The sequence below is a fragment of the Pleurodeles waltl genome, chromosome 8, assembly GCF_031143425.1.
Source record: "Pleurodeles waltl isolate 20211129_DDA chromosome 8, aPleWal1.hap1.20221129, whole genome shotgun sequence".
Taxonomy (NCBI): domain Eukaryota; kingdom Metazoa; phylum Chordata; class Amphibia; order Caudata; family Salamandridae; genus Pleurodeles; species Pleurodeles waltl.
The window spans coordinates 197,907,902-197,929,840 of NC_090447.1; the positions used below are offsets into that span (position 1 = coordinate 197,907,902).

Sequence of the window (21,939 nt, forward strand, 5' to 3'; positions counted from 1 at the left end):
TAAGGGCAACAAAAACAAATTCAGCAAAAATAGGGGTGAAGGCAAAACGTTTTGGGATGACCTTGCAGAAAGGTCTAAATCCAACAGTTCTATAGTTTGCTCTTTGGAGATTTCCCTATTCACCGTCTGTTCCAACCTGCTTCATGCCTCAGTTTCTGTCTGATCTTCCTCTCCGCCTTTAGGTAGTCTCTTGTTTACATCTTTTACCTCTTTGGTGGAAATTCCTTGTCCCTGTAGTTAGCAAGCAGCCTATTGTTACCTCACTCTGTCCCTAACTTCACTGGATCCCTGACATTGACTGGCACTGCTATGCTGTAGTTGTAGGCAGTTTTCACAAGTATTGATGGTCTTTTATGTAGTTGCAATGTTGTATGAATGATAGGCAATGTCTTTTGTGAATAAGTTCATGATGGTGGAAGCATCACTGGTACAGATTACTGAACTGATGGGTAGTTGGGTGTAAGTAGATGTTTTTTTCCTGCTCACTACCTTCTGTTGGTTTCATTTATTAGTCTCCACTTTATAATCATCATTGTGAGCTTTAGTATTGTCTTTCGTCATGTCCCACTCATGTACCCACAGTTTGCAGCTTAGGGTTCATTCTCAATAACATCAATTGTGCTGCCTAACTTGCAATACTTACTTCTGTTTGATTTTGCACTTAAATCCTGACAAAGGTTCTTCCTCTGTTACCATTTAAAATGTGTTTCATGGTCATTTGTGTAATAGTCAGTTTTTGCCTTGGCTATAGGAATACACTATGTCTTTCTTTACCAAAACATCACCTCCATAAGTTACAGTTGATTCAGAACACGGCTCCCACATTATGTGTTGGTCTTCTCCACAGGCTTTTGAACATCATAACTGCTTCATGGCCTCCATGTTGAGAAAAGGGTTCGATTTACAAGATATAGTATCTGTCATAAAGCTATACATTGTTACCATCAAAGGATTTAAAATGCAGTTATGTTACTGGTATTGCATCGCAGCAGTGAGAGTCAAAACATAATTTTTCTTTGCAGTAACAGGGCTTCTGTCTTTCTCCACCTCGCCTGTGTCTCCAGAGACCTGTAGGAATTGGCAGAATGGTAGAGGTCAGTCGTCCATCGTGCTGCTTCCTTCCGGTCTCCTGAGTCTCTAGAGAGGTGGAAGAATGTCTCTAATGCTCCAGTGTTGCCAAAAGCCGTCACTTCTGTCAGCCATGGGTGTGCAGCCGCCTGAATTCAGTAAGACACAGATTTTCTGCTCTCTGATAATGTGTAGAGAGCAGGGCCTGGGAGGTTGGTGGGATTGGAGGGGGGAGCTCAGCAAGTCTAGGAAAAGGGTGTTAGGACACCAGGTGATGTGTTTGTGGGAAAATGAGAGAGTGCAAGTATGCTAAGTATTTTGCTTTTTGAAAGGTGGAGCGAGTGGCAGCATAGGAGTGACAGGATGCATGGTATTTGTAAGAGGCATTGGTAAGTGTTGCTAAGGGAGTTGGGTAAGGATTTTATATCTGGAGAGAGCCTGATCGAACTGTAAAGGGGTGGGAAGTAGAGGCGTGTGTGGCTTCCCAATAGACAGCAGATCCACAGGAATATTTTGATTAGAGACTGGGCTCATACACAATACATAATTGTTTACGTGTAGGTATCAGTTTCGCCTCTGGTGTCAGTTAACATCATAGGAGACTCAAGCTTCACTCTCATCGTCTAGGATGTCATTTGAAACCCTTCACCATTATCTCCCATCTATAGTTCTATATGTTTTCATGAAAAAGTTGGGATAATGTTAACACAGTCATGTCAGAGGTGGTAGTGCTGCCATTGAAGTAGGATATGTGTTTTGTGTGCACGTTGCTATTTTGATATCTTCTGGCTTTGTTTTGAAAGCATTTTGTGTTGTTTTTGTTTTTGGTTATAGAGCACCTTCGCTTACCCGGGCTCAGCAGGCCCTGCTGAACACTGACCTTGAAACATACCTGAGAACTTGTTGCAACGGTGAGGTTTGTGTCCTAAGTGCTACAGAGTGGATTAAAGATCACGCAGTTGATTATCTTTGCAAGGAGCTCATCTCCACCAATAGACAAGATTCAAAGAGGACGTCACCAAATGATACTCTTTTTACAAGACTGTGGATTTACAGCCATCACATCTACAATAAACACAAAAGAAAGAATATCTTGGATTGGTCAAAGGAACTCCACCTTTCTGGATTTAGCATGCCTGGCAAACCTGGTGTTGTTTGTATAGAAGGCCTGCAGAGTTCGTGTGAAGAGTTCTGGGCAAGGTTTGCTTTTACACATTTATAACTTTCTATACATGCAACATAAAAATTATGAAAGTTTCAGCTTTTTTGGTTGGTTTGAAAAGTTTGTTTGTGTTAGGCGGGCCTGGATAGCAGTCATTAAACCATCCTCTGCCATATTGTATTGCATGCAATTGTCTTTTCTTTTTCTCCATTGTTACAAACACAATTGTCTCTGTTTTCCCCTTCTTTCTTAAGTTCATGACATATGGGTACTAGGGCAGTTTGTAGGCCCCTTTCAGATGTATACTTTAGTTCTATCAATGTTAGGCATTACCTTTCTGAGGAGTATTGTCTTGGTAAGAGAAGCCAAGCATGAAGCCAGACATTGTATATCATCTAAAACGGTTGTAGTTTTATGGTTCAAATTTCATTATTGGCATTTATAGAAGATGTGTTGATGGGGGTAAAAAGTAAAACACAAACCATGTGGGTGACGCAGCCCCCTCATAAAGTGAATTTATAAAACAAAATAAAGTGAACTTACAAAAGCAGCAGGAATTCCTCCCCCAAGGACTTCCATATTTAGGAACATTAACAAGCATCCGAACAACACACAGAATTACATCCCTTTCCTCCTGTGTTAATGACGGGGGATCCTCTGTGGTTGATAAGCGGAGAAGTCGCAGATATTTGGTACTGGTTAATTCCCGAAACGCCCAAGCTAGAAGAGATGGGTATGGATGCCACAGCTCTTTAAAGGAGTTTCCACAACCAGAGAGCACCTAAGAAAGTTTTTCCATACCCAAGTCATGCCACAATCTATGCAGCCAACCTAAATGTGTTGGAAGTCTAGGGGAGCCCCAGAAAGCTAGGATGTTTTGTAAAGCCGCACACAGTGACAGTCCGATTTGCCTTCCTCTAATTGACTTGAGTGGGCATGTCAGAGGGTAAAGTCCCAAAATTACATAGTCGGGTAATCGTGTAAGGTGGGTATCCATGTCATTCAAGATTTCCTCCCAATAGGAGGTAAGTTTTGGCCAGTCCCATAACGGGTGTACTAATGTTCCCGGTGCACCACACTGTCTCCACCATTCCATGTGGGGTCACACACTCATTGGGCAAATGGCTCCATATAAAGAGCAAACAGCAGGGGTGAGAGTGGACACCCCTGTCGCATCCCCTGTTGGATGGAAAAAGGGGGTGATGTCAAGCCATTAACCTGCACCAAGGCAGACGGGTGGCTATAATTACTCCTGATCCAGGTTCTGAATCTAGGGCAGAGGCCTACATGTTCTGAAGTAGCCTTGTGATGCGGTCAGTGGACACAGTCAAACACTGTAAGGAAATGCCTCCTTGGCATGGTTGCCCCCTGACTTTTTGCCTTTGCTGATGCTATGTTTACAATTGAAAGTGTGCTGAGGCCTGCTAACCAGGCCCCAGCACCAGTGTTCTTTCCCTAACCTGTACTTTTGTATCCACAATTGGCAGACCCTGGCATCCAGATAAGTCCCTTGTAACTGGTACTTCTAGTACCAAGGGCCCTGATGCCAAGGAAGGTCTCTAAGGGCTGCAGCATGTCTTATGCCACCCTGGAGACCTCTCACTCAGCACAGACACACTGCTTGCCAGCTTGTGTGTGCTAGTGAGGACAAAACGAGTAAGTCGACATGGCACTCCCCTCAGGGTGCCATGCCAGCCTCTCACTGCCTATGCAGTATAGGTAAGACACCCCTCTAGCAGGCCTTACAGCCCTAAGGCAGGGTGCACTATACCATAGGTGAGGGTACCAGTGCATGAGCATGGTACCCCTACAGTGTCTAAACAAAACCTTAGACATTGTAAGTACAGGGTAGCCATAAGAGTATATGGTCTGGGAGTCTGTCAAACACGAACTCCACAGCACCATAATGGCTACACTGAAAACTGGGAAGTTTGGTATCAAACTTCTCAGCACAATAAATGCACACTGATGCCAGTGTACATTTTATTGTAAAATACACCACAGAGGGCACCTTAGAGGTGCCCCCTGAAACGTAACCGACTATCTGTGTAGGCTGACTAGTTTTAGCAGCCTGCCACAAACCGAGACATGTTGCTGGCCCCATGGGGAGAGTGCCTTTGTCACTCTGAGGCCAGTAACAAAGCCTGCACTGGGTGGAGATGCTAACACCTCTCCCAGGCAGGAATTGTCACACCTGGCGGTGAGCCTCAAAGGCTCACCTCCTTTGTGCCAACCCAGCAGGACACTCCAGCTAGTGGAGTTGCCCGCCCCCTCCGGCCAGGCCCCACTTTTGGCGGCAAGGCCGGAGAAAATAATGAGAATAACAAGGAGGAGTCACTGGCCAGTCAGGACAGCCCCTAAGGTGTCCTGAGCTGAGGTGACTCTAACTTTTAGAAATCCTCCATCTTGCAGATGGAGGATTCCCCCAATAGGGTTAGGATTGTGACCCCCTCCCCTTGGGAGGAGGCACAAAGAGGGTGTACCCACCCTCAGGGCTAGTAGCCATTGGCTACTAACCCCCCAGACCTAAACACGCCCTTAAATTTAGTATTTAAGGGCTACCCTGAACCCTCGAAGATGAGATTCCTGCAACTACAAGAAGAAGGACTGCCTAGCTGAAAACCCCTGCAGCGGAAGACCAGAAGACGACAACTGCCTTGGCTCCAGAAACTCACCGGCCTGTCTCCTGCCTTCCAAAGATCCTGCTCCAGCGACGCCTTCCAAAGGGACCAGCGACCTCGACATCCTCTGAGGACTGCCCCTGCTTCGAAAAGACAAGAAACTCCCGAGGACAGCGGACCTGCTCCAAGAAAAGCTGCAACTTTGTTTCCAGCAGCTCCAAAGAACCCTGCAAGCTCCCCGCAAGAAGCGTGAGACTTGCAACACTGCACCCGGCGACCCCGACTCGGCTGGTGGCGATCCAACACCTCAGGAGGGACCCCAGGACTACTCTGATACTGTGAGTACCAAAACCTGTCCCCCCTGAGCCCCCACAGCGCCGCCTGCAGAGGGAATCCCGAGGCTTCCCCTGACCGCGACTCTTTGAACCTAAAGTCCCGACGCCTGGGAGAGACCCTGCACCCGCAGCCCCCAGGACCTGAAGGACCGGACTTTCACTGGAGGAGTGACCCCCAGGAGTCCCTCTCCCTCGCCCAAGTGGAGGTTTCCCCGAGGAATCCCCCCCTTGCCTGCCTGCAGCGCTGAAGAGATCCCGAGATCTCTCATAGACTAACATTGAAAACCCGACGCTTGTTTCTACACTGCACCCGGCCGCCCCCGCGCCGCTGAGGGTGAAATTTCTGTGTGGGCTTGTGTCCCCCCCGGTGCCCTACAAAACCCCCCTGGTCTGCCCTCCGAAGACGCGGGTACTTACCTGCAAGCAGACCGGAACCGGGGCACCCCCTTCTCTCCATTCTAGCCTATGTGTTTTGGGCACCACTTTGAACTCTGCACCTGACCGGCCCTGAGCTGCTGGTGTGGTGACTTTGGGGTTGCTCTGAACCCCCAACGGTGGGCTACCTTGGACCAAGAACTGAACCCTGTAAGTGTCTTACTTACCTGGTAAAACTAACAAAAACTTACCTCCCCTAGGAACTGTGAAAATTGCACTAAGTGTCCACTTTTAAAACAGCTATTTGTGAATAACTTGAAAAGTATACATGCAATTTTGATGATTTGAAGTTCCTAAAGTACTTACCTGCAATACCTTTCGAATGAGATATTACATGTAGAATTTGAACCTGTGGTTCTTAAAATAAACTAAGAAAATATATTTTTTCTATATAAAAACCTATTGGCTGGATTTGTCTCTGAGTGTGTGTACCTCATTTATTGTCTATGTGTATGTACAACAAATGCTTAACACTACTCCTTGGATAAGCCTACTGCTCGACCACACTACCACAAAATAGAGCATTAGTATTATCTCTTTTTACCACTATTTTACCTCTAAGGGGAACCCTTGGACTCTGTGCATGCTATTCCTTACTTTGAAATAGCACATACAGAGCCAACTTCCTACATTGGTGGATCAGCGGTGGGGTACAAGACTTTGCATTTGCTGGACTACTCAGCCAATACCTGATCACACGACAAATTCCAAAATTGTCATTAGAAATTGATTTTTGCAATTTTGAAAAGTTTTCTAAATTCTTAAAAGACCTGCTAGGGCCTTGTGTTAGATCCTGTTTAGCATTTCTTTTAGAGTTTAAAAGTTTGTAAAAGTTTGAATTAGATTCTAGAACCAGTTGTAGATTCTTAAAAAGTATTCCAACTTTTAGAAGCAAAATGTCTAGCACAGATGTGACTGTGGTGGAACTCGACACCACACCTTACCTCCATCTTAAGATGAGGGAGCTAAGGTCACTCTGTAAAATAAAGAAAATAACAATGGGCCCCAAACCTACCAAAATACAGCTCCAGGAGCTTTTGGCAGAGTTTGAAAAGGCCAACCCCTCTGAGGGTGGCAACTCAGAGGAAGAGGATAGTGACTTGGAGGACAATTCCCCCCTACCAGTCCTATCTAGGGAGAACAGGGTCCCTCAAACCCTGACTCCAAAAATAATAGTCAGAGATGCTGGTTCCCTCACAGGAGAGACCAACACCTCTGAAATCACTGAGGATAACCCCAGTGAAGAGGACATCCAGTTAGCCAGGATGGCCAAAAGATTGGCTTTGGAAAGACAGATCCTAGCCATAGAGAGGGAAAGACAAGAGATGGGCCTAGGACCCATCAATGGTGGCAGCAACATAAATAGGGTCAGAGATTCTCCTGACATGTTGAAAATCCCTAAAGGGATTGTAACTAAATATGAAGATGGTGATGACATCACCAAATGGTTCACAGCTTTTGAGAGGGCTTGTGTAACCAGAAAAGTGAACAGATCTCACTGGGGTGCTCTCCTTTGGGAAATGTTCACAGGAAAGTGTAGGGATAGACTCCTCACACTCTCTGGACAAGATGCAGAATCTTATGACCTCATGAAGGGTACCCTGATTGAGGGCTTTGGATTCTCCACTGAGGAGTACAGGATTAGGTTCAGGGGGGCTCAAAAATCCTCGAGCCAGACCTGGGTTGACTTTGTTGACTACTCAGTGAAAACACTAGATGGTTGGATTCAAGGCAGTGGTGTAAGTAATTATGATGGGCTGTACAATTTATTTGTGAAAGAACACCTGTTAAGTAATTGTTTCAATGATAAACTGCATCAGCATCTGGTAGACCTAGGACCAATTTCTCCCCAAGAATTGGGAAAGAAGGCGGACCATTGGGTCAAGACAAGGGTGTCCAAGACTTCAACAGGGGGTGACCAAAAGAAAGGGGTCACAAAGACTCCCCAGGGGAAGGGTGATGAGACAACCAAAACTAAAAATAGTAAAGAGTCTTCTACAGGCCCCCAAAAACCTGCACAGGAGGGTGGGCCCAGAGCCTCTTCACAAAACAATGGGTACAAGGGTAAAAACTTTGATCCCAAAAAGGCCTGGTGTCATAGCTGTAAACAGCATGGACACCAAACTGGAGACAAGGCCTGTCCCAAGAAAGGTTCCACTCCAAACTCCCATCCAGGTAACACTGGTATGGCTAGTCTCCAAGTGGGATCAACAGTGTGCCCAGAGCAAATCAGGGTCCACACTGAAGCTACTCTAGTTTCTGAGGGTGGGGTGGATTTAGCCACACTAGCTGTCTGGCCGCCTAACATGCAAAAATACAGACAGCAACTCTTAATTAATGGGACTAGAATAGAGGGCCTGAGGGATACAGGTGCCAGTGTCACCATGGTGACAGAGAAACTGGTTTCCCCTGGCCAATACCTGACTGGAAAAACTTACACAGTCACCAACGCTGACAATCAGAGAAAAGTACATCCCATGGCAATGGTTACTTTAGAATGGGGAGGGGTCAATGGCCTGAAACAGGTGGTGGTCTCCTCAAATATCCCAGTGGACTGTCTGCTTGGAAATGACCTGGAGTCCTCAGCATGGGCTGAGGTAGAACTAAAAACCCATGCAGCAATGCTGGGTATCCCTGAACTGGTGTGTGTGAAAACAAGAGCACAGTGCAAGGCACAGGGTGAAAAAGTAGAGCTGGAGTCTGGAAAAATGGCCCAGCCTACCAAGAGAACAGGAAAGTCAGTTGGGAAACCAACTGCAACACAGCAAAAGAAAGGGAACCTCTCTTCTCAGGAAGAAGTTCTGCCCTCTGAGGGAACTGAGCCTTTGGAGCTTGAACCTTACCAGGTTGAGCTCTTAGGCCCAGGGGGACCCTCCAGGGAGGAGCTGTGTAAGGGACAAGAAACCTGTCCCTCTCTTGAAGGCCTTAGGCAGCAAGCTGCTGAAGAGTCCAAAGGCAAGAAAAATGGAACGCATAGGGTCTATTGGGAAGATGGACTCCTGTACACTGAGGCCAGAGACCCCAAACCTGGTGCCACTAGGAGAGTGGTAGTGCCTCAGCTGTTCAGAGAGTTCATCCTAACATTGGCCCATGACATTCCCCTTGCTGGACATTTGGGACAAACCAAGACGTGGGAGAGGTTAGTCAACCACTTCTACTGGCCCAATATGTCCAACATGGTTAAGGAGTTTTGCCTCTCCTGCCCCACCTGTCAAGCCAGTGGTAAGACAGGTGGGCATCCAAAGGCCCCCCTCATTCCACTTCCAGTGGTGGGGGTTCCCTTTGAAAGAGTGGGTGTGGACATAGTTGGTCCACTGGAACCTCCCACAGCCTCAGGAAATATGTATATCCTGGTAGTAGTGGATCATGCTACCAGGTATCCTGAAGCTATTCCCCTTAGGTCGACTACTGCCCCTGCAGTAGCCAAGGCCCTCATTGGTATCTTTACCAGAGTGGGTTTCCCTAAGGAGGTGGTGTCTGACAGAGGTACCAACTTCATGTCAGCATACCTAAAGCACATGTGGAATGAGTGTGGAGTGACTTATAAATTCACTACACCATACCATCCACAAACTAATGGCTTGGTTGAGAGATTCAACAAGACATTAAAAGGCATGATCATGGGGCTCCCAGAAAAGCTCAAAAGGAGATGGGATGTCCTCTTGCCATGTCTGCTTTTCGCTTACAGAGAGGTGCCACAGAAGGGAGTAGGATTCTCACCCTTTGAACTTCTGTTTGGTCATCCTGTAAGGGGACCACTTGCCCTTGTTAAAGAAGGCTGGGAGAGACCTCTCCATGAGCCTAAACAGGACATAGTGGACTATGTACTTGGCCTTCGCTCTAGAATGGCAGAGTACATGGAAAAGGCAACCAAAAACCTTGAGGCCAGCCAACAGCTCCAGAAGTTTTGGTATGACCAAAAGGCTGCACTGGTTGAGTTCCAACCAGGGCAGAAAGTCTGGGTTCTGGAGCCTGTGGCTCCCAGGGCACTCCAGGACAAATGGAGTGGCCCTTACCCAGTACTAGAGAGGAAGAGTCAGGTCACCTACTTGGTGGACCTGGGCACAAGCAGGAGCCCCAAGAGGGTGATCCATGTAAACCGCCTTAAGCTCTTCCACGACAGGGCTGATGTCAATCTGTTGATGGTAACAGATGAGGATCAGGAGGCAGAGAGTGAACCTCTCCCTGATCTTCTGTCATCAGACCCAAAAGATGGTACAGTAGATGGAGTGATCTACTCAGACACCCTCTCTGGCCAACAGCAAGCTGATTGTAGGAGAGTCCTACAACAGTTTCCTGAACTCTTCTCCTTAACCCCTGGTCAGACACACCTGTGTACCCATGATGTGGACACAGGAGACAGCATGCCTGTCAAGAACAAAATCTTTAGACAGTCTGACCATGTTAAGGAAAGCATCAAGGTGGAAGTCCACAAGATGCTGGAATTGGGAGTCATTGAGCGCTCTGACAGCCCCTGGGCTAGCCCAGTGGTCTTAGTCCCCAAACCTCACACCAAAGATGGAAAGAAAGAGATGAGGTTTTGTGTGGACTACAGAGGGCTCAATTCTGTCACCAAGACAGATGCCCATCCAATTCCAAGAGCTGATGAGCTCATTGATAAATTAGGTGCTGCCAAATTTCTAAGTACCTTTGACTTGACAGCAGGGTACTGGCAAATAAAAATGGCACCTGGAGCAAAAGAAAAGACAGCATTCTCCACACCTGATGGGCATTATCAGTTTACTGTTATGCCCTTTGGTTTAAAGAATGCCCCTGCCACCTTCCAAAGGTTGGTGAATCAAGTCCTTGCTGGCTTGGAGTCCTTTAGCACAGCTTATCTTGATGATATTGCTGTCTTTAGCTCCACCTGGCAGGATCACCTGGTCCACCTGAGGAAGGTTTTGAAGGCTCTGCAATCTGCAGGCCTCTCTATCAAGGCATCCAAATGCCAGATAGGGCAGGGAACTGTGGTTTACTTGGGACACCTTGTAGGTGGAGGCCAAGTTCAGCCACTCCAACCCAAGATCCAGACTATTCTGGACTGGGTAGCTCCAAAAACCCAGACTCAAGTCAGGGCATTCCTTGGCTTGACTGGGTATTACAGGAGGTTTGTGAAGGGATATGGATCCATTGTGACAGCCCTCACTGAACTCACCTCCAAGAAAATGCCCAAGAAAGTAAACTGGACTGTGGACTGCCAACAGGCCTTTGACACCCTGAAACAGGCAATGTGCTCAGCACCAGTTCTCAAAGCTCCAGATTATTCTAAGCAGTTCATTGTGCAGACTGATGCCTCTGAACATGGGATAGGGGCAGTTTTGTCCCAAACAAATGATGATGGCCTTGACCAGCCTGTTGCTTTCATTAGCAGGAGGTTACTCCCCAGGGAGCAGCGTTGGAGTGCCATTGAGAGGGAGGCCTTTGCTGTGGTTTGGTCCCTGAAGAAGCTGAGACCATACCTCTTTGGGACTCACTTCCTAGTTCAAACTGACCACAGACCTCTCAAATGGCTGATGCAAATGAAAGGTGAAAATCCTAAACTGTTGAGGTGGTCCATCTCCCTACAGGGAATGGACTTTATAGTGGAACACAGACCTGGGACTGCCCATGCCAATGCAGATGGCCTTTCCAGGTTCTTCCACTTAGAAAATGAAGACTCTCTTGGGAAAGGTTAGTCTCATCCTCTTTCGTTTGGGGGGGGGTTGTGTAAGGAAATGCCTCCTTGGCATGGTTGCCCCCTGACTTTTTGCCTTTGCTGATGCTATGTTTACAATTGAAAGTGTGCTGAGGCCTGCTAACCAGGCCCCAGCACCAGTGTTCTTTCCCTAACCTGTACTTTTGTATCCACAATTGGCAGACCCTGGCATCCAGATAAGTCCCTTGTAACTGGTACTTCTAGTACCAAGGGCCCTGATGCCAAGGAAGGTCTCTAAGGGCTGCAGCATGTCTTATGCCACCCTGGAGACCTCTCACTCAGCACAGACACACTGCTTGCCAGCTTGTGTGTGCTAGTGAGGACAAAACGAGTAAGTCGACATGGCACTCCCCTCAGGGTGCCATGCCAGCCTCTCACTGCCTATGCAGTATAGGTAAGACACCCCTCTAGCAGGCCTTACAGCCCTAAGGCAGGGTGCACTATACCATAGGTGAGGGTACCAGTGCATGAGCATGGTACCCCTACAGTGTCTAAACAAAACCTTAGACATTGTAAGTACAGGGTAGCCATAAGAGTATATGGTCTGGGAGTCTGTCAAACACGAACTCCACAGCACCATAATGGCTACACTGAAAACTGGGAAGTTTGGTATCAAACTTCTCAGCACAATAAATGCACACTGATGCCAGTGTACATTTTATTGTAAAATACACCACAGAGGGCACCTTAGAGGTGCCCCCTGAAACGTAACCGACTATCTGTGTAGGCTGACTAGTTTTAGCAGCCTGCCACAAACCGAGACATGTTGCTGGCCCCATGGGGAGAGTGCCTTTGTCACTCTGAGGCCAGTAACAAAGCCTGCACTGGGTGGAGATGCTAACACCTCTCCCAGGCAGGAATTGTCACACCTGGCGGTGAGCCTCAAAGGCTCACCTCCTTTGTGCCAACCCAGCAGGACACTCCAGCTAGTGGAGTTGCCCGCCCCCTCCGGCCAGGCCCCACTTTTGGCGGCAAGGCCGGAGAAAATAATGAGAATAACAAGGAGGAGTCACTGGCCAGTCAGGACAGCCCCTAAGGTGTCCTGAGCTGAGGTGACTCTAACTTTTAGAAATCCTCCATCTTGCAGATGGAGGATTCCCCCAATAGGGTTAGGATTGTGACCCCCTCCCCTTGGGAGGAGGCACAAAGAGGGTGTACCCACCCTCAGGGCTAGTAGCCATTGGCTACTAACCCCCCAGACCTAAACACGCCCTTAAATTTAGTATTTAAGGGCTACCCTGAACCCTCGAAGATGAGATTCCTGCAACTACAAGAAGAAGGACTGCCTAGCTGAAAACCCCTGCAGCGGAAGACCAGAAGACGACAACTGCCTTGGCTCCAGAAACTCACCGGCCTGTCTCCTGCCTTCCAAAGATCCTGCTCCAGCGACGCCTTCCAAAGGGACCAGCGACCTCGACATCCTCTGAGGACTGCCCCTGCTTCGAAAAGACAAGAAACTCCCGAGGACAGCGGACCTGCTCCAAGAAAAGCTGCAACTTTGTTTCCAGCAGCTCCAAAGAACCCTGCAAGCTCCCCGCAAGAAGCGTGAGACTTGCAACACTGCACCCGGCGACCCCGACTCGGCTGGTGGCGATCCAACACCTCAGGAGGGACCCCAGGACTACTCTGATACTGTGAGTACCAAAACCTGTCCCCCCTGAGCCCCCACAGCGCCGCCTGCAGAGGGAATCCCGAGGCTTCCCCTGACCGCGACTCTTTGAACCTAAAGTCCCGACGCCTGGGAGAGACCCTGCACCCGCAGCCCCCAGGACCTGAAGGACCGGACTTTCACTGGAGGAGTGACCCCCAGGAGTCCCTCTCCCTCGCCCAAGTGGAGGTTTCCCCGAGGAATCCCCCCCTTGCCTGCCTGCAGCGCTGAAGAGATCCCGAGATCTCTCATAGACTAACATTGAAAACCCGACGCTTGTTTCTACACTGCACCCGGCCGCCCCCGCGCCGCTGAGGGTGAAATTTCTGTGTGGGCTTGTGTCCCCCCCGGTGCCCTACAAAACCCCCCTGGTCTGCCCTCCGAAGACGCGGGTACTTACCTGCAAGCAGACCGGAACCGGGGCACCCCCTTCTCTCCATTCTAGCCTATGTGTTTTGGGCACCACTTTGAACTCTGCACCTGACCGGCCCTGAGCTGCTGGTGTGGTGACTTTGGGGTTGCTCTGAACCCCCAACGGTGGGCTACCTTGGACCAAGAACTGAACCCTGTAAGTGTCTTACTTACCTGGTAAAACTAACAAAAACTTACCTCCCCTAGGAACTGTGAAAATTGCACTAAGTGTCCACTTTTAAAACAGCTATTTGTGAATAACTTGAAAAGTATACATGCAATTTTGATGATTTGAAGTTCCTAAAGTACTTACCTGCAATACCTTTCGAATGAGATATTACATGTAGAATTTGAACCTGTGGTTCTTAAAATAAACTAAGAAAAGATATTTTTTCTATATAAAAACCTATTGGCTGGATTTGTCTCTGAGTGTGTGTACCTCATTTATTGTCTATGTGTATGTACAACAAATGCTTAACACTACTCCTTGGATAAGCCTACTGCTCGACCACACTACCACAAAATAGAGCATTAGTATTATCTCTTTTTACCACTATTTTACCTCTAAGGGGAACCCTTGGACTCTGTGCATGCTATTCCTTACTTTGAAATAGCACATACAGAGCCAACTTCCTACAAACACCTTCTCCACGTCAATACCCAAAAGCAAGTGTTCTTGATGAGAATGATTGGCCTTGTCTACGAGGTGTAATATCCCCTTGGTGGTGTCACTACATTGCCTGTGCGGTATAAAACCTGCCTGGTCAGGGTCCACCAGCCCAGGCATGAGGCGGTATAATGGGACGCCAGAATGCCCGTAAGGAGCTTAATATCTACATTGAGGAGTGAAATAGGTCAGTAGGACCCACACTGGGTGGGGTCCTTCCCAGGTTTAGGGATGACTGCGATGGAATCCTCCCAACATGGAGGGTGGGACTGTGCCAGGACCAGTGATTGTGTTGAAGATGTGGGTCAGGATGGGCAAGGGGCTGCCACAGAATGTTTTATAAAACAGGGCTTGAAAACCATCCAGCCCAGGTGATTTGAGAGGCTGTAATCGCGGTGATCACCTCCTCTGTCCTGATTTGATGATCCAGCAGATCCACCTGGGAAGATGTCAACCGGCCCGTGTGAGTGGCGTTGAGGTATTCATGCTAATCGTCTCCACTAGAAGTCTGGGGCGAGTACAGATCTTCACAAAGGTAGCCACATTTATTACCACCCGTGTAAAAGGAGTGGCAAAGGCATAGTAGAAGATGATCTCCTGGCCCTCATTGGGCACGTATAAGGAGCCCAACACAAACTGGTGGCCTCCCAGCTGCACCTTGTGCGCCAACAGGTGGCTTGTAATATCAGATGTTGGGACACCACCACCTTTCCCTGAAAGGAGCAGGACACCAGGAGTGCCACCCCAGGAGATTTAGCGTCTAATGAAGAAAAAAACTATTGTGGGAAGGCCCTAGAGCGCATTCTGTGATGGTCAGCGGAGAGCAGATGAGTCTCTTGCAGCAAGCACAGATCAGCACGTTTGCTCCAGATAGGAAAGGACTACCTCTCGTTTGGTTGGGTTTTTCAGCCCCTTTACATTGGGAGTGACTACATTAAGTGTATCGTATGTCTTAGGGAGGTGGATGTGGCGACATTAATCTATACCCAAGGCACGAATCAGTGTTTAGGCTACCGTGGTGGGGGGGCGGGGGTGGAGTGTCTGGATGTGACTGCGTGGCATACTGCTCCCCTCTATTGCCTGTACCCTTTCCATCCACAAAATCCCCAAACAGAATCTTGAGAAAAAGCGATGAGCCAGGGGTTATTGGCATTGTCCATGGGTGAGTCAAGTTGGAGGGTTAGCGATAACATGGAAGTCAACAGTTTGATTTTGTCTGCTTCTCCTGACAGTGATTTGAGTGCTGCTCTGCATTCCATTGTAATGGTTGAGGGATCAGGTGGTGATACCTCTGGCGAACCACCTTCCATCACAAGCGATTCCTGGCCTTCCGCTTCCAAGGAGGTAGCGGTTGTTTCTCTGTGGATGGCTCCTCCAGTCGTAGCAGCTTGTATGCTTCTTTCAAGGAACAGAGTTGATGCAACTTACCCTCCCACCGAAACTCAAGGCGGAAAGGATGGCCCCATAAATAGAACATATTCCTTTATCTTGTAAATGGGAGGTAATGGGGCGGAAGTCTCTTCTTTTCTGTAGAGTAATAGCTGACAGATCCTGGTAAAGGGCGATTGAATTTCCTCTAAACTTTAGAGGGTGTTGTTCCCTTGCCATGTGAAGTATCCTCTCTTTAAGTGGAAAATCAGTGACACAGACCAAGATGTCAGCAGGAGGCGTGTTTGTCGGGCACGATGGGCCCATCCTATGCACACTGTCGAACTGTATAGCTGCCGCTGGGTCCGCTCCCAGTATCTGATTGAAGGGGGACCAGACATATAGTGAAACGTCTTCCTTCTCCACACATGTGGGGGGGTCCCTCAAATGCAAATGTTATGCGGCATGAGAGGTTCTCCAGGTCTTCCACATTGGCTTGCAGATCAATTTGTTGTTCTTTGAGCTGCAGGACTTCTTGCTGGAGCTGTTTTACCTCCTCGTCTCTGCTAGTAACATGCTCCTCCAGGTCCGCCACACTGTCCCCCACCCCACCCCTGCTCGCGACGCACCTCTTTCAGGTCTAGCTATAATTCTTTCTTAACCATTTGTAGATCTGCCTTTAAGGAGGCAAAAAGCATCTCAAGGAATGTGCGGGTACCGGCCCTTCTTCATCTCTCTCAGTAGGCAAGCATTGGTTACCGGTGGGGGAGTTCCATTGTCTGCTGTATTTACTGCAAGCTCGGTCTTGGTCAGCATCTCTTTTAGTGACATGTCTTTCTTCGAGCGAGAGGTCGCCATCTCTATGATCAGGTCCGCTCAACCTCCGCAAAGCATCCAGGACCCCCAGTAGGGGTAGTTGTGGCAGCGAGCAGAGTCCGGGGGGGCTTGAGAGGGGGGAGGCAGTTTGGGTTCTCAGGAGGGCTGAGACTCTTCTCCTGTGGGAGCAGGAGAGAGTGCTATTTAGGCCCCTCCCTAGCGCTCAGTGGGGCGTACCTGGTTATAAAAAGTGTCAGTTCCTTGGGGAGTGCGATGGCAGACTCCGCTGCACCAGCCCGCCCAGAGTTGGCAGTGATGGATGCTGCCTAGTGCTGGCAGCACCAACAGAGCAGTCCAGTCCTCCACATGACTGACGCACAAGCGGGCCCCACCTCTCCGATGGCTCTCTAGCATGCCAGGGGGACCAACTCTACCAAACCAGCACCCTGATAAACAGTGGTGCATCTATGGGTGTCAGGGCCCCAGGGACATCAGAGGGTAATCCTGTTGGGGGAACGGCTCCCGGTAATGCCTAGAACACGCCATGGTCTGCAATACAGCTGCTCTCTTGGTCGGTCAGGTCAGTGCCCAATAAGAAGGGCTCGGTCCTTAGTAGCAAGGCGGGAGAGCCCATACTGGTCACTATGTCCCATTTCCTGCAGGCTGTTGAAAACCCCAGACCAATGACCCTCCTGCAGCCCCCTCAGGCAAATTCCACAGGGTGAGTGGGCCAAAATAATGGGATGACCTCTGCTCCCAATCTCCATGGACAAGCGAAACCACTGTATTGACGTATCAACAGCAAGGTGTGCGTTAAGATGTGAAGCAATGGGACAAACTAAACACAACACTAGAAAGGTGTAATTCTGTTGGAAAAAATAGTTTCGAAATGTCTTCTAGCTGCATATCTATTTCTTCTGCATCTCGTTTTTTATAAATTATTTAGTCTAACCTCTAAATGTACATTGACTAATGTTTTGTACAATATGGGTATGCATAAATATGAATCTGTCACGGTCTGTGCTTTATAAATAGGTAAGAAAATGTTTACCTGTGACAGTTCTGTGGAAGTTGTTTCTAAATCTACAGAGTTTGCTACGTGTCCTCGATGTAAGAAAGAACAAGTATTTAAGTCTAATAGAAAATGGCACTGAATATAATTTGCAATAGAGAGAATTCAGGTTACAACTTTTATGCATTGACAGCCCATGAAGAATTGTTTTAGTTCAAAAGGTTGCACTTTTATTTGGGATTGCTATTATTAAAATATATCATTGGTTATTAGAATCAATCTACATATGGCACTTAATCAGCACCCTTGGACGTGTTTATATCAACTTTAACTTAGGTACTTTTGTTAGATCACATCCCATTTTAATTAGGAAGGCAGGCTAACTGTCATATGTCTCTTGTGGCAAACACTGCATGTGGTGCTTCAGGCTGGCACTATTGTTCCAACACTCCACAGATCAAATGAAGCTATGTTACATGTTGAAACCAGGACCTGTCTCTAACTCAGCACGGTAGGCACTAACCCAAAACCAGCATGCATGGAGGTGGAGAAGAAGCAGTAAAGCAAGGGTTTGGTCTAATACATTTTTGTCCTCCAGGATAAAAAATTGCCCTGATCATTCGTACCATGTCATCTCCCCTCCCATGCTGTTTCCCAGTTGGTCTTCATATTTACCCATTCCATAGTGATTGACCCTTAAATTGACGTTAAACTGGAAGGGTCATGTTTAACATTGAAAACCCAAGTCTCTTTAACAACTCACAAGACCTCCCCACCCCCCTCCCCCCAGATTATTTATGTTTTTCGTTTTTACACTTTTTAAAGCCACCAGATAACTCGGACATGACCATGGTGGTGATGCCTCAGCACCTTGATGTATAATTGGCTGAACCCAGGATCTTAACAAATGGGAAGATCCTGGCGGTCAACTGTTGTATTCCCTTGTCTCCTAATCCCTCAAAAATGTTCGTTAACACCATCTGCAGATTAGGGTCGCAAGGACAATACCTTTAATAAAAAGTTCCCATCATGCGAAGTAAATACATACGTTTGCTCTGCCACTAGACCTCTTTACTTGCTCAGTAGATCCTCAAAATTAGTTTCATCCAGTCATTCACAGATTCCACTGAAAACAAGTTTAGAGAGACTGACCTAGTCTAACATCCGTCATTCAACAGCAGTTGGTAGAGTATAAAAAATAAGTTAGCTGTAGTATGAAGTTATGTTTGAGATATTTGTTTTACACTGCCTGTAACGTTGGATCTCTTCGTACTATTTGCTGTATGAAATAGATACCAAAAAGAATACAAGAAAAACGGTTCAACCCTATGACCATAGTGCAAGCCCTTTAGTAAGCAGTCATTTTCAACTCCTTCCTTACCCTTTTGTGCTCCCGAATATCTGGCAGTGCTTTGGGCAGGGCCTCCACCCCCCTGATGATAGTGCAACTGATCATCAATTTAATGTAGGAATCTGAAAGGCCACTGGCTGTCAAATATTACTCTGGGTTTATGGACTTGGATCACTGGTTTTGAAAAGTTATCAACGCCCAATAAAAAGGAGCTGACTGGTGTGAAAGAACATTCTCAAAAACTCAGATGATTTAACTGCTATCCCAGTAACCGTGTCCATTCATAAAACGTATCCAATTACCAATCATTTGGATATAGGGGAGGTTTTGATTCCCCACCCACCCCCCTTAAAGCAGGCCACAAGCTGACTACTTCCTGTATACATCTGACCACAAATTCGGACACTACCCATCAGCAAAATGGGCCGTCAGTACAATTAAAGCAGGCCCCAGTCTTCATACGTTGAACACACTTGTCTCTCCTTTGCATCCCATTTTTGTTCAGCCATGTGCTTCATTTTGTAAAGGCGAATATCTTTGTGAGCTGACCAGAGTGTAACTTAACGCACCTATTTTCCTTTATGTTAATGTTTTGCAGTCAGTAATCAGTGCATATCAGTCAGGCATATCAGTCCAGTACTGTAATGGTCGCAACCTTGATCTAACAAATGTCTTCCATGTTAGACCTGACAGCCTTAAGGTGGTCTTCCCCCAACTTTTTGCCTGCTTCCCTCCATTTGTTTTCTGATCTCGTTTTTGCTGGTATCAGGACTCTGCACACTTTACCACTGCTGACCAGTTCTAAAGTGCTTGTGCTCTCTCCCCTAAACATGGTAACATTGGCTTCTACCCAATTGGCATATTTAATTTACCTATAAGTCCCTAGTGAAATGCGCTATTGGTGACCAGGGCCTGTATATAAAATGCTACTATTGGCCTGCAGCACTAATTGTGCCACCCACATAAGTAATCCCTTAACAATGTCTCAGGCCTGCCATTTCAAAGCCTGTTGGTGCAGCTTCACTGCCATTTCGACTTGGAATTTAAAACTACTTGCCAATCCTCAAACTTCCCTTTCTGATGGATACAACTACCTGTGGATTCCTCACCTTATGAATTCTCCCAATGCGCCAACATTCAACAGAAACTTTTCTTTCCAGCTCACCACATTGACGAGGATGTCATGCTACCACGCTCCATACGCGACTCCATCTGATGTCATCTGGGCCATAAGAAGTCCTCAGCGGCGTGGTGACATCAGGTCCATTTTTGCATGCCTTGGGCGCTAACGGTTTGCCTTGGGCTCTCCGTAGCTTTCTTCAACGGTCGATGGAATTTCTTGTACGAGTTACTATGTCTCTGCTGAGGAAATCTGGTTTTAAACCTTGTAACAAATGCGGAGGTCACATGTCGGTTTCTAGCTCTCCGTAGCTTTCTTCAACGGTCAAGGGATTTTCTTGCAGAGGTCACATGTTGGTGACAGATCCGCACAAAAACTGTTTGTGGTGTCTGAGTTCAGATAATGATGTCGCGGGTTGCTCGTCCTGTCAGAGCATGAATCCGAAGACTCTGAAGGAGAGGGAGGTAAAACTCTTTCTTTCTAAAGCTAAGAAGGAGAAGAGAGGACGTCGTAGGTCAAAAACTCTGAATTCTTCGTCACATAGATCTTCAAAGTCCCACAAGAAGCAGCGGCGTCATCGATCGCAATGCCGTTCATCCAGAGACCGTCCTAGATCGACTTCGAGATCATGACACCAAATGACTTGGGTAGTCAGTCCCCTGGCATCTCCACGGCTGAAGTCACCTGAGGTGCTGTCGCTGGTAGAGATTTCGGCATCGCCTACGAGCCTGGTGGCTCAGTTTTCTCTGAAATCCTCGCATCAGGAGTTCGAGATTAAGGAGTTAGAGCAGACACAACCTCCAGAAGAGGAACAGGGCTGTCCTTCCTTTCCGGCTCCTGGAGGGGATCCGTCCTTGTTCCTTAATGCTATGTTCAGCATATTCAATAAGGCAAAGGTCCCCTCTGGTGTGCCTGCTGGCCCCTCAGGTCCATTAGCCTTCATGTTGGGGTTGCCGACTCCGTACAGGCAGGCTCCTTTTCTGCCTTTTCTTCCGGCATCTGGTTTGGTGCAGATGATGACACCACCACCACAGATGGCGGTGCCAGCGTTGCCATTACTGACATTGGACAGACCTCGAGCGGAGTCGGCTCAGTCTACTCTGGCGCAGAATGTGATTCAGCTCCTCTTCCGTCTTCGCCTTTGTGGGCTTCATTGTCGTCTGTGAACTCCTTCCTGAAGCTACGACTTTGGAGTCAAGACTTAGATCAAGGAGGAAAGCCTTACTGCTGCTGGAAGAGCAGCAGTATCTAGAGGAGCACCAAGAACAACACCTAGAAGAAGGGGAGATTCCTGTACCTTCTGATGAGTTCCAGGGACTCTGTGTCTCTAGACTGGATACTTCCTCTGAGTGGGAGCTTTGTCGCCCAGAGGTGCAGTTTCAACAGAAATTTCGACCTACCATGCAGTTATCAGGAAAGCAGCAGAGCTTTTAGATCTACTTCTGCCCGCTCCAGAACTGAAGGCTAATATTCTAACGCAAGTATTGTACCTCACAACCTCATCTTCGGAACCTCTGCCTCAGTTTAATTACGCTTTGACTGAGCCCATACTGGATATTTGGGAAAAGCCAGTGATTACTCCGGCAGATTCCAGGTGTATGGCCAGGAGATATAAGGTTGCTCCAGGGGACCAAACATTTTTAACACAGCACCCAATGCCAGAAAGGTTAGTGGTTCAGGCTTCCTGTTTTTTTAAGGCGGCTCCAGGTTCGTTCCCTACAGCTCCATCGGATAGGGAGTCGAAGCAGATGGAGCCAACTGCTAAAAATACCTTCTCTTCAGGGAGTATGGCCTTGAAGTCTTTAAACGTAACTTGTGTGCTGGGTAGATGCATCTACGCCTTGATGGGTACAGCCAAGGAGGTGGTCCCTAAGTTGCCGCAGGATGTTCAATGACATTTTCAGGAACTTTTGCAGGATAGTCAAGCGGCAGCCAAACAAGTAATCCACAGGTAGTTGTATCCATTAGAAGAACAAGTTACTTACCTTCGGTGATGCTTTTTCTGGTGGATTCCTCACAGTTCCACACGCCTCCCTGTTGTCTGTCTGGTCATACGAGCACTAGTTTGGGTTGTAATGTTCTTGTACTGTAGGAAATACTTGTACATATTATTTTTTATAAAGAATGCTTATTAGATTATGTATATATAGCCATATATATAACTTATGTATATAAAGTTTTTTTTTTATATATATATATATATATATATATATATATATATATATATATA

The 21,939-nt window shown here is 47.4% G+C and overlaps 1 protein-coding gene across 1 annotated transcript in view; it reads left to right on the top strand.

Moving 5' to 3' along the window:
• Positions 1-21,939, top strand: part of RWDD2B (RWD domain containing 2B) — a 56,931-nt gene that overhangs the window by 27,271 nt on the left and 7,721 nt on the right. The window contains exon 4 of the mRNA XM_069204075.1: positions 1,903-2,268. Within this exon, the coding sequence (XP_069060176.1) occupies positions 1,903-2,268 (366 nt within the window). The remainder of the gene's footprint in view (positions 1-1,902; positions 2,269-21,939) is intronic.